The 13877-nt window shown below is 38.8% G+C and overlaps 1 protein-coding gene across 1 annotated transcript in view; it reads right to left on the reverse strand.

The window, feature by feature from the left end:
• Window positions 1-13600, reverse strand: part of GRTP1 (growth hormone regulated TBC protein 1) — a 35850-nt gene extending 22250 nt beyond the window's left edge. Inside the window, exons 1-5 of the mRNA XM_075200043.1 lie at window positions 13458-13600; window positions 12698-12777; window positions 9543-9694; window positions 4736-4897; window positions 2170-2294 (exon numbers count right to left, since the gene is read on the reverse strand). Coding sequence (XP_075056144.1) covers window positions 2170-2294; window positions 4736-4897; window positions 9543-9694; window positions 12698-12738 — 480 coding nt within the window. The 5' untranslated portion in view covers window positions 12739-12777; window positions 13458-13600. The remainder of the gene's footprint in view (window positions 1-2169; window positions 2295-4735; window positions 4898-9542; window positions 9695-12697; window positions 12778-13457) is intronic.
• Between the last annotated feature and the right edge of the window lie 277 nt (window positions 13601-13877).

A 13877-nucleotide genomic window follows, 5' to 3' on the forward strand; every position in this document is an offset into this window, starting at 1 on the left:
CTCCTAACCTAATTTTCCCCACCTATACCCCCAACAGACACCCTCATCAATCCCCACTTCTGTAATCAAGGTGATCACAAGGCTTCACCCATCACCTAGCACAAAGCCTAATTCTACTCCAACAGCCCTCCTCAGTGTTCAGGATGTAACTACCGCTTGTATCCACTTGGGAGTCTGGAGAAGCCCTGGAAGCGGCTTCCCTTGTACGCATGCAGACCCTGCTCAGCGAGTCTCCTCTGTAACCAGATCAGCAGAACTAGTACTGCCGGTAACTCTGGGAAGAGGATGGGTTCAGTTCTATAGATCAGCTGTCTTGGAGTCTCCGCCACAATATAACCTGCCCAATTAGCACATGAGCAATCTGTGCATATACACCTATGATGTAGGGGGGGTCTCCCTTGGCTAGGGAGATCATCCTGTGGCTCCTTTCACTGTAGGCAGTATGATCAACCCATGGGAGATGCTTGGTCTCCCACAAACGGGGTCTGAAAGAGAGTGAGAGAGTGAGGGACAGTAAATGGTAAGACACCGCTCCTTTCCCTGCAGACAGTATGACAGGTTGTAGAGTTCCTATAGAGTGCACTGGGGCAGTACATGATATCACTTCGCTACAAATTTTTTACAAAATTTTTTTACTAGGTGCTGCCAAAGAAGTTTCACTTCAAAACTTGAGAATGGAAAAAAAGGATTCTTGGTCATCACCAACATGGTAAGTCAGAGGTGTCAACCCCAACCCCCAAGAGCTACCAACAGGTCATGTTTCATGATCTCTGTCTGTAGAAACAGGTGGGATAATTACTGTCCAGCCAAATAGATTAACGCACCTGTGCATTATTAAAAAAAATAAATCCTGAAAACATGAACTGTTCATAGCGCTTGAGGAATGAGTTTGGACATCTCTGGGGTAACTAGTAGAGTGGAAGCAATTGAGATTCGGTAAGAAATGTGTAAAAACCAAGTTCCGTTAACACTCGCCTATCGTCTATTTAGTGCCAGCCATTTTGTCAGCTGAATGAATATTCACAAGGCAGCAGCTTATCAATCCAATAGAAACCAGGGACATCACTGAAACACAAAGCTGCAATATCAGCAGAGATTTTGACTGTGGGTTATAATTTTAGAAGATGTAGTATTTAAGACACTATATTATTATATTACATATAATTGACAAGTAGGTTGCCCCTCTGCAGAACACAAGTAATAAGAACATAAAATGAAAAAAAAAAGAAAAGAAAAAAGATGGACATAAAATTAAATAAGCGTCAGTAAAAAAATATTAGCCTACATGTGCCATAATCAGTAATATTCTTATTGTCTGCATTAATTCAACCAGTAAGATGATTCTGGAGGAAGCTGGTATGTCAAAGCAATCACTATGATGGAGTTGTATACACTACAGAGACCTCGAACCTACCAAATATGCGTCGTGTTAATCAATAGTCATATTTGACTTTAGCATTAAATAAGTTGAACAACTTAGCATGTTACTAAGCAACTCTTGATGTAGCTCATTGGTGGATGCCCCTGGAACTCCAAGCAGTGGCTGCCAGAGAAAAGTGCACATTTAAGAGGAGAAGCCGAGACTGCTCAGTGCTGGAAGACTTTTCCACTGGGCACTAAAGCTGTTACAAAGGAAGAGGCTACTGAATAGCTGCACCGAAGCTGCACCTATCCAATCAGGTATCCTATTCAATCAGGTGCTCCATTCAATACACACCTACATCCTATGCAGTTGGAATCTCTGACAGAATCACACTTTCCAGAGCTAAAATCTCTCAGCTCTTTCTCTCCATCGGCACAACTGCTGTGCAGTAACAAAATCAAATTATGTAGCAAGAAGTTGTTCTAAACTGGAATTTTTAAATCTATGACTACGAAATGTTATTCCAGTGTAATAATCTCTTCCTTTATCTTAATTTCATTTGTTTAAAAACATACCATCAAAAAATACCCAGGCAATATCAGCAAGTAGTGAACATTTTTCACAGTACTCATTTCAAATCCATATATTCAATTAAGCTCAAAGTGCCTTCCGGAACAGAGACGAAAGCATTCCACGTTACCACTACATTGCAGATTTCCCTTTGCCCCCCCCCTCCCATGGGGTTGCGGAGGGAAATCCGAAATGTTGCTTGCACAAAACATAAAAATAAAAGTGTCCAGACCTACCTGGCAATATCCTACAGTTTTATTATGGTGTCCATAAGCCACTAAAACATTATGTAGTGTCTGCAAGAAACATGGGCTTGCATTCTTCTCAAAGTTCACATTATCAGGAAATGTCCTATTCAGATCTGTAAAAGTAAATGTAGAGTTATAGATCTTGCAATGGCCTTAACAGACACAAAAACTGAGTGTAAGGCTCACAGTTGGTTTGCAAGGTTTCCAATTAATATGCAGTTAAGTCAAATGTTATTACATTAAATGTGAAATGTGTTCCTTCATCCATATTTAAATACAATTGGGGTATTTTAGGATAGATCACATGCATAATAATTTTATGTTTGAGCTTTCTGTCTCTGTAGCTGATTAGCAATTGAGGAACTGTATCAATCCTTGAAAACCTTTGTGTCTACTATTATATTGAGACAATATAGTGACTAGAGCACATCATACAGCTAATTCTAATCACCAGTAACATAAAAATTTAGTGACTAGGGATGTGAACTTTAGCAGTGACTTCCTGATGAACTCCATCCAATCATTAGGAAGTACAACCTTTAGCATTGTGAAATCAATCATTGATAAAGTTCTATTTCCACCACAGCATCCTATTGCAGTAGACAGCAAGTCTATGACTCTGGTAACACATTACAGTGTATGTGGGAAAATGACAAGACAGCTTTTTTTATATTGCACACATAATAGGGGCATATTCAATTCTCTGCGGTTTCCGCCGCGGAAAAACTATTACCGGTATTACGGTAATAGTAAGCCGGATTTTAGCTTGCAGCTCCCTGAGCTGAAATCCAGCGAGAAAAGTACCGTAATACTGGTATTTACGCACACTATTACCATAATGACGGTAATAGTGCGCGCATCGCGGTAATTTTGGCTATAACGCCAACAATTGAATATGCCCCATAGTGTACATATGAAACAAATATAATCAAGTAATATCTTTCATGCGGTGGCGATCATAATTCAGACAATGGAAATGTCGGCATTTAACCTGCCAACATGTTCACATTGGCAGGTTAAGTGCTGACATTTCCACTGTCGGATTTAGGTGCCCCACCCTTTCATGTTGCAGTAAGTACATCTGTATTTAACTGTTGATAAATTTACCTTTGGATACATGTTAAGCAATTTAATACAATCTATAGGACAGTCTCAGAAACTTGAAATAAGGGACTCAGCCCTTTATCACTGGTGTAGGGAATGTTACATGTAGTTTTATAGGGATAGTAACAGGTCATACTTTAACTTCACCCATTTCCAGCTCCCCATTCCCTCATTTAGTACTTTAGTATAATAATTCCCTAAAAAAACAAAAAAAAACAAAAAAAACTTAGGGAAGTTAGCCATCCTAAGGCCACCACAGTAGGACATCCAAGACAAAGCATAGATTGCTTTAGAACAGTGTTGGCTAACCTGTGACACCCCAGGTGCTGTGACACTACAAGTCCCAGCATGCTTTGCCAATATATAGCAGCAGACTTGTAGTTTCATAACACCTGGAGTGTCACAGGTTAGCCAACACTGCTTTAGAACATACTCTACTCTGGCTGAACAGGGTTCTGGAAAACCCCATTTTTTTGGACAGGGCTTGCAGTGTATTTCTGGATACACGGTTGCAGCCAGCAAACCATAACCCACGCACAGAACAGAGTAGTGGTGAGTCTCTAATGCTTTAAACAGCAATGTATTACATAGATTTGCCATTTCTATCCCAGACTATTCATTATAACAGCTTTATAAAACCACATATCAATATCATAAATAGATATGCAAGGACTCTACTGTGTACTTATTCATATGTTTCCATACAAGTTTATTTGCCGACACAGAACAATGTACATCTAAAAAGTCCTCTATTAAAGTACAGGAGTCAATTAATCCAGCAATTGTATTTCCACCTAAACTGACATACAGCAAAAACATGAAAATGGGTCTGGTCATGGAGCTGTAAACCACCTCTGGTTTTGAAGGAATTAACATCCATCACTAAAGCACTATGGCTAGTGCCATTTGATAGCTATGCCCCCAGCGGAGACCGCCACTTTGCAAGATAAGCATGTATCCCCACAATTCATTAGGAGTGGGTGATATCATTGGCTTGTACTGGATGGATAAGCAGCACTCTCATGAATATTAATTCAGCTTACAACACATCTGCCTTCCCGATTTATTAGAGGTAGGTTTGGTTAAAATTATCAACTGAGGATTTTAATATTTGTTGGTGTCACAGATAGACAGGAACTGATATAATATATATATATATATATATATATATATATATATATATATATTATTTTTTCTATCCTCCTCCAAACCACAGTGACATTTTCTAATGGAACTAAAATCTTTGCTTAAAGTGTCACTTTCTGTATATACATGCCTCAGGTATCATGGAGGAAGTGTACTTATGCAATACAGGCACCAGGTTTAATAAACAATCCCCCACAAAGATTTGGAACAAATATTAAGCTTGACATCACTCCAAAACCAAGCGAGGTGCCAATGTTTTACCACAGCAGAAAAGCAAAAGATGCCATTATGATTAGGACATTACCTGTGACAACTGCATCAACAAGCTTTGCATTCTTCTGTCCATCTACTAACACACTGTGATAATATCCTGCATTCATCTCCATTTTGGCTTGCGCTCCACTCACCATCATCCACACATAAGAGCGATGTTCGTTAGGAATGCCTTTTCGAATATATCTCTTTACTAAAACAATAATGCAACAGTATAAGGGGATTTGTCTGCAAATCATAAAGTAAATAAAATGCATCAAATGTTGTTAATCCTTTCTCCTCAAAGTCTCAGATCATAAAGGGCAGTTATCAGGGAATACACATGGAAACAGTTTCTGTTGGAATTGAAAAGGATTCACAAATCTGTCTTCAGTGGCAACTGATAGGTGTTTCTTGAAGTCTAAAAAGGACATTTCTTAGTGAATCACTTGGTTTTAATCATCATGACTAAATATTCTTTCTACACAAATGGTTTCTGAACATTCATGTTTTATTATCATGATTTGTTTATGGTAATTACAGCTGTTTAAGTGTTTAATATCCTTCCAAAAATGAATCCAGGACCAAGGAGACAGATACTCCAAAGTTTCTCAAACAACCCCATGGTAGCCCTCACACATGATGATCCAGCTGTTTGACATGACCAAACATCTGTATCACATTGCAGGCACAGGTACGTGTCTGGTGAAACGATGGCCCAGGGGATACAATCACCAGGTGCTGTCATTTGACTTGAATATGATCAGATAGGACAAACCCGCATAAATGTAGAATAATGGTTCAACTTGGTAAAGTGGAGGAATCAAAATATCTTTGCATGCGGACTACTTAAGGGTCTGCAGACACTGCATGCATGGTCTAATGTCAATGTTCTTGAGTCCATTATAAAAAAAACACATAAAACAAGAGTGATGTGCACAAAATTACTCCAAGGAGGAAGCCACTGGTCTCTTAGAACAACATTGAAAAACACCACCTGAATGAATCAGAAACTACAACAACAATGTTCTGTAGACAGATGTCTTTATAAAGCACAGCAGTGTGAGTATCATGTTTTGAGTCTGCTTTGCCATGACGATTCACAAAAAAAAATAATCTTGCATTGTAGCAGCTAGGGGATTCATCCATGATATAGAGCTCAGAGTGTAGATCATGAGGCACAAAAATAGCCCTAGTAAGAGGATTTAACAACTTAGCTGAAGTAGGGGAAGAAAGTTATGGAACAAACAAGTCAAAATTTGACCAGAACTCAACTGGAGTAGTGTGACATGAACTGAATCAATTTGTGAAGATAGAAGGTCTAACAATTCGTAATTATTTGAAGCAGTATTGTACTATCTAATCTGTTATTCTAGACTCATTTAAGTGTTTAGGACCATTGTCATAATGTAAGAGCCTCATTCTGGTAAGCATCAACTCATTAAGTGATACCCTGAGATTCTCCTGTTGAATTTGTAATTACAATGCAGAAATCATTGTCCCACCATAGATTGTGTGAATTTTTTTTAAAGCCAATGTGCTGGGCATATCAGTGTTTGCAGGCAGCTAAAGGAGAGGTTATTTTTCCAATCTAAAAGAACATATAATTTCCTAGAAAGACTTTGAATGTTCGAACAAAGTGTCCAGTAAAATACCTAGGCCTACCCTAGCTGTACGGCTTTAAAACTCACCTATTTGAAAATCACAAATGCTCACAAACTAGTTTTTTTGCGGTTACCTTTATCTAAAAGCAACTTTGTTATGTCCCTAAAAACATGTTTGTGTGGCTATTACTTACAATGTTTCACTGTCAACCATGTAACTCCATGATGGTGACTATGTCACATATGGCTTGAAGAAAGATACCACCCAACTACTTTTATAGTATCTTGAATGACTCAAAGGTCAGGTGGATCTTCTATGTGAGGACCCCTGTAAGGCAGGCCAGTCCCTTTATATATCCAAGGGCTCCTGTATCTAACGTAAGTGAGGCATTTCTTCATTCCTATAGGCTGGTCGATATATACTCTAGTTGCACCATGTTAAATTACAACTAATCTGTATTATATATCACCTTGTCACAGGTATAATTAAGACTTGTCAGTATGTTAAGTTTCTTAGACATATCAATGTTATGTAACCCTTCTGTTATCCCCTTCCCTTTTCCATCCCTGATCTAATAAGGTCGGGTTTGGATTCTCCCCAACCCCCATCCCCTTGAACCACTTACCAGGCTTCATTGGTACGAAATGGAGGAAGAAACAATAGTATTACACTACTTGGTACCTAATGACGCTGGTTTCAATGGGGCTGGGTTCAGTTCCTACTCAGCCAGTGAAAAGCAGCCGGCATGTAAACATTGCTTGTGAATGGCTAAACTTTTCACATTCATTTCTATGGGTAATGAATTTCAAGGGGCGTACTGCATCCATTGAAAACGTAATGCCTGTTCAATTGAATGGGTAACACAGCAACTGCCAGAGGTTAAAATATTTTTATTTATTTATTTTAACAGATTCCCCGCCCGTTCCGTGCGTTCGGTCAATGACCGTCGCCTTTCCTCCGCACTGATCACCTCATCCCATTCCAGAATTCAAGATTTCTCCCATGCTGCCCCCCTCCACTGGAACAAACTCACTCACACCATCCGTCTGTCCCCTAATCTTAGCTCTTTCAAAGGGGCTCCCAAAACCCACCGCTTCCTCAAGGCCTACCAGCCATCCTGCCTCCTCTTGCACTTGATCCCCTCTACGGATTCCCCTCATGCCTGCTGTCTGCTTCCCCTCCCCTTAGTATGTAAGCTCTTATGAGCAGGACCCTCTTCCCTTCTGTCTTAATTCCATTTATTCTTCTCCTACTTGCTATGCTTGGATATACTGAGGCCTTGGTATATACTCATTTTACTGTACTGTTGTACCCTTGTGTACTGTCTGTATTGTATTTTTGTATTCTGTACGGTACTACGGATACCTTGTGTCGCCATATAAAAGTTATTAATAACAACAAATTTGAGAATTTTAACTTCTGAACAAAAATGCCCAATTACAGCTCTTGCCCTATTTGTGTTTATACAGGAAGGGGTAGTAAATAGTTACCAACATAATTTTCAGATACATCAGGAGCCAGATAATTACAGTATTAAAAATTCTGATTTCTGCCATCAATTTCTATCAATATTATATACACATGATCAGGGGCGCCGAGAGGGGGCGGGTGGAGTGGGTACAAATTACCGGGGCCTGGGCCTGCCTGGGGGCCCCGCTGCCAAGTAGCTACATTTTTTTTTTTTTCGTCCAGTGGGTGGCATTGTGAAAGCTGCAATAACAGGTAGATGAGAATAACACCACTTTAATACATAATGGGGAAGGGAGGGGATGATTCAATTGCCGGCGCTGTGGCGCACGGACATCGCGTCGCACATATTGCCGGCAATAACGGTAGGGGTGCGAAGAAAAATGAGCAGAGATTTCTGTCAAAATCTCAGCCGTCAAGTGTCTCACCAACGTTCCGGAGGCACTTTGCAGCTAATTGAACTCCCCCCATAATGTCATGTGTACAGAGGCGCAACACATGATAGACACGCTCCCATCGCTATGTGGCTACGTCCCCATCTCTTCTACTGCTCTGTGTGTGCAGGGGGCAGAAAGTTGCTGTACTGGGGCCCAAAACTCCTCTTAGCGGCCCTGCGCATGATCCCTAGCGCTTTGAAAGATTCTGCGGTAATCGCATTATGTATCCTTATGCTATATAAATATGGCCATGTCCACTGTTAACATGTTGGGGAATGTAGTACCCAGCGGTCATCTTTAGTGCACCAGATATGTATATATAGCTGCACTTCACCAATAGCCACGTATCTCTAGAAATGATACTCAAATTTTAGCAGCTATCAAAAGAACAACCTTACTTAGCTTATTGCCTTGAAAAACTTAAAAAAAAAAAAAATATTTCAATAGAATTATGAGTCAGCATCAACAGACATTTTGTCCAAAATCAACAACAGTTTTGTATATCGTCATTAATCTGAAGTGCTCTCGTCCCTGTTATTGTAGGTGTCCTTTCTGTAGTAATGCTGTGGCGGCATTAAGTGTTTTGCAGAGATATAGGGGCCTATTTATTATAGGTAATTTACTTGTAAAGTCCCCGAAAACAGCTATTTTAAGTGTTTTTCTAATTTATCAACACTGCCTCGCAGCAGATCATAGATATCTGCCGCTTTGCTTTTTTTTTTTTTTTTTTTTTTAAATACATAGCAGTCCCCATAGATGTCTATGGGGACTGCTATGTACTGCAATTTAACAATTTTCGAACATACTTTTACACTTATGGTAATGTACGCCTACCGTTTTTGACAGTTTTCAACACTGTGACACTCTGCTCTGAAGAGCAGCGCTTCACAGCGCATGTGTGGAGGGATCACATGATCCCTCCCTATCTCAAACCTCTCTCTCTGCAACCGTGAATTAATTGCAGGGATGTTTGTGTGCATGCCCGAGGTTTTCAGCTGGCGCATGCACACTGGAGTGAGAAAAAGAAAATAAATGCAGAACTATGGATTCCTGTCAGAACAATATAAATGTGAATTACAGCGTACCACACACACACACACACAACTGAATGTCAAACAACAGAAATGCTTAGTTCTAAAGAACATCAATGATATTTTTTATTGTGTACGGTTTTCTTAATATTACATAATAATGTTATAAAATGCTTTGGTAAACATCACAAATTTCATCTGTGACACAATCTGTGCTAAATATTCTGGACTGACAGAGAATGGTTATAATAGTATTATGGATTTGTTTCATTCTAAATCATTATATACCTCAGGCATCACATTTGCGGTTACAACATACCTTTTAAGCTTTTCTCAACTCCTGTAGACTTCTGCAAGAGCATAGACCATTTTTCAGCTCGTCTGGTGAGAACAACCAGATATCTGGAATAGAAGTCTTCATAAAATGCATAATCAAATTCTGCGGGTCTTTTAAATCCATAAGTATCGATCCTATTAACCAAACACACAATATCAATTGCATTAGTAGGAGAACTCATAATTCCAACATGCTAGACTTGCACTGGTGCAGTTATTGAAATGCGACAAACTGCCAAAATTTATATTTAAAAAGTGTGTAGACTGCCAAATGCGGAACTGTTAAATAGTCCCTATTAGCCTCTGAAATAATGTCAGACATTTATTTATGAGGTGCCACAGATTCTGACGTCCTGGACAATCAGATTACAGAAATGACAAATAATAAATATAATGCTACAGATAACAGTAATGCAATTAAACATAATGCCTCAATGGATGGTCATGATATTAGATATGACAATAAGGTTGAACGAGGGAGACAGACATGAGATATAAGGAGAATAGGATCCTGGCCATGAGAGAGCTTACATTCTAGATGGAAATGAAAGACAGTAGGTACAAATGGGGCAAGAGTGAATGTAGTGAAAGAGGTCATTAGGGTTTAGTAGGGGTAGAGTAGGCAAAAATAAAGAGGTGAGTTTTGAAGAATTGAAGGCAAAGTCTTGGAGATGGGAGTAGGAGTAGATAATAAGGGAGAAAGAGTTAAAAATCAGAGGTGGAGCTGAGTAGACGAGCTGGGGTGTATAATGTGGCAAGGTCAAGTATATATGGAGAGGAAGCTTTGGTGAGGACCTTGTGAGAGCAGTTATAACAAGTCCCTCACTGCTTACACCTAGTTTACATCTGTGGAATTAAACAGCTATACAAGTATTATGTAGCATTGGTATTTTGGGGGCCTGTAAAGCCCTGCCCCCAGATAGAGTTGTGTCCATTAATTGGATGTTAACTAGCCAATAACTCATTTGTAGCGCTCGGTAGGGTGAAGGCCAATGCATGGATTGGGGATAGATGGAAGGATATCCCTGAAAGTAGGAAGCAGGATAACAAAATTATACACTGTTAAAACTGACAGATATTATAAATTATTGAAGACAATCACTATACAATGTAAAAAGCAGGTAAATAGCAGCATAGAGTATATAGCATTTCTTATATCTTCTTTCAGCACTAGCACTCAATAGTTAGCTCCCCCTAAATTGTAAAGGGACCATTCCTAAGGGTTCGAGGAGCGGAAAGGCACAAACGAGTCCAAAAAGCCTTGCCAAATGGCATACAGATGGGCTGCTGGGGTAACTAATGTTTCCCTTGACTGACTAACCCAATGATGGCTAGTAGATATGAAGTGTGCCTCCATGCCTATAGTAAAATCCCACAAAGGATGGCCAGCCCCTACAGCACCTCCATGAGACTTTACCCTGACATAGGACTAGACTGGCTATAAAACAGCTACCCCATCTTACAGACACAGCCCCACTACAGATGGAGCTATTCTTTAAGGGGAAAACACCTTACAATTTAAACTGTACTAACCAGTTTACAGCCATATGATTTATATAGATACATACATCTTACATACAATGTCTTCCTGATACACACCACAGTGAATTCAGTGCACAGAACAGTTTTTTTTATTTTCTATCAACAATACACAACGAGCTTATGGTAAAAATATAAATAAATAATAATACAAAAATAAAAAAATAAAAAAATCACAAAGTAAAACATTGCTTTTCCTTTTAGTTGATTTTGATTGGTGTAGCGAATCTCCATGTACCACAATGCAATCTATTTGCACATTAAAGTGTTAAGTGTTTCTTATGTAGCTAATTTAAAGAATTTACACTCACTACTGAAGAACAACTGAGGTCAGGGTCACTTCTCACTGACTGAACGTTTCTCTATAGATATACTTATACGTGCTAATAGCAAGACACGCTGTACAAAGGAAGTGCAAAGTCTACAAAAGAAGCTCAAGCAGAAAAGCAACATATTAAGTTATACTTAGGTCAGACCAAAAGTAAATATACCATGGTCTTATCATAATTATGGAAAAAACTATGCTTTCAATAGTTGCGTGAGAAAGTTGAATTAAAGTACACATCACCATAAACAAATATCGTCCGATTCCGCTGTACATAGAAATACATAGATCCTTGCTTTTGGTCCAAAAATGTTATTTATTTAATCATCTCTTTTTAATTTGTTTACTCACATTCTATTATTGTGCTTTATGAACACTTATTATTTCATTGTCAGCCTTCATAAGCAAATGGTTATCTGAGGATTTAAGAAAACCAAAACAAACAACAGAAACCTAGTGTATTTTTAAATTGGGAAAGACAGGTCTATCTTAATATGAAAAGAAAAGGTCACTGTACACAAATTTTAAATAGCAAAAGTTGTCACAAAGAACAAGGCTGATGGCCTCGGCTTCCCCAAGGAATTCTATTGTCTACAGCATGACATCAATTTTTATAACACACTTGGGCAGCCAACACGTATTTACAAAAGGCTAACCCATGTCCAAGTATTGGACAGAGACTATACAGAACAAAGACCAATGCGAAAAATAAGTTCCATCTGATGGCATGGATTTAACAGTTTTCTTTATATGGGGTCATATAGACAAAATAATCTACCCGTCTGTCTCATTGGTGTGAACAAGCTCTGTACACTTGCTCAGCCTATAAAAGAAATAGAGAGTGAAAGTGTCAGTCAATGACTGTATACCTGTGATTACATACTGACAGGATCTACAGAGCAAGTCATAATAGGGTGGGACAAGACTTCTCTTCAACACCAGTATGAACCAGGAAACAGTACTTGTTTAGAAAACACCTGCTCATGATGTGGCCAGACTATGTATAAAACAACTTACATCACAGTCATGTTTATAAACACTAAGCTACTATCAACAAATGTATTCAAAATATGCAAAACACTTATAAGAGCATACAGGTTACATTTAAAAATAGAGGTTAAATAAAAAGAATCAATAATACAGAAGGCTCACGTGGGGACAGTGAACAAAAAGGTATTTAAATCTCTTTGCCATCCATATACAAGAGATCAAAATGTATTAGCAATATCACACCAACATCAGGATTTCACTGAAAAGCAAAATAATTTCATTACCTGGGCATTCTGTCCTTTGCGGTCTCATTATCAGTGTCCATTAGTGCTTTATACAGATTGGGAGTGCAGACGCCAGCTTTCTGTAGAATACAATGAGAGTTTATATCACATTATAACAGGTGTACTTTATTCTCAAGAAAAAAAAATGTTGTCGCAAATGACATATGTGTAGATCACTGATCATACAACCAGCAAATCATTATCAAATTTAAAGCACTTAAGCCAAATGCTTTCAAAAACAAAAAAAATGGTTTCCAAGATTACTTATTGCACAAATACAAAATGTACCATTTAATTGCCTTATATTCAACATGTTAAACATTGCCATATATGCATGATAGCCACCATCTAAATTAAAATATATAAGTAGAGCTAATACTGTCTAGTTCACAATCAACTTTGTTTCCTGTAGAAGAGAACTGGTATCTACCTTGTTTCCAGCTTCCACACAGGAGTCTTTGTTTTACATCTAAACACCGTCAAATATTTACGGCTGAATTTATGACCAAAGCCAGCATAAGCCAAAATAACTATATAAAATAAACGAACACTATTACTGCCCAACAAATACTGGCATAGATAAAAGACATAGCATAAACCATGCCCCACGCCCAGGTCTTTGCTCCCAGGATTAGCTAGTGGCTTCTCAAGTAGTCGAACAGCTCCTGCACCTGTCCCCATACACTGACAGCCGCCTGATCACATAACTTTTCTAGCTGACACTCCTGGCTGATCGACTCACGACAATAACACAACTTACCTGCAGTGACAACAAGATGTTGTGTTACCGCTCACACACCGATGAGTTAACTTTAATGTCCATGTCAACCCCAGAGGTCTGCACTTTAATCCCTCTGTGTAGCTAGGCTCTCCACCACACACAGCCTAGTGTCAATCATTCGTTCTGGGCTGGGCCATTAGTCCATCCGAAAATGGAAAAGGGGCAGGACTAATGTTCCACAGACGGCGAGGATACACTATAATGAGCCCATACACGGAGAGAATGGATGTGCTTCGCAAAGCATAATAATAATGACTTATGTTACTGAAATATATCTTCTAATGCATCGATTTACTATTTTATAAAACAGTTTGAACTGGAATTATGTATTCAAACAGCACAGCATCTAATTACTGGTACTCAAATTCGTGACAAGAACAATTTTTATGTCTTGTAGAT

The sequence above is a fragment of the Mixophyes fleayi genome, chromosome 2 (assembly GCF_038048845.1).
Source record: "Mixophyes fleayi isolate aMixFle1 chromosome 2, aMixFle1.hap1, whole genome shotgun sequence".
Taxonomy (NCBI): Eukaryota; Metazoa; Chordata; class Amphibia; order Anura; family Limnodynastidae; genus Mixophyes; species Mixophyes fleayi.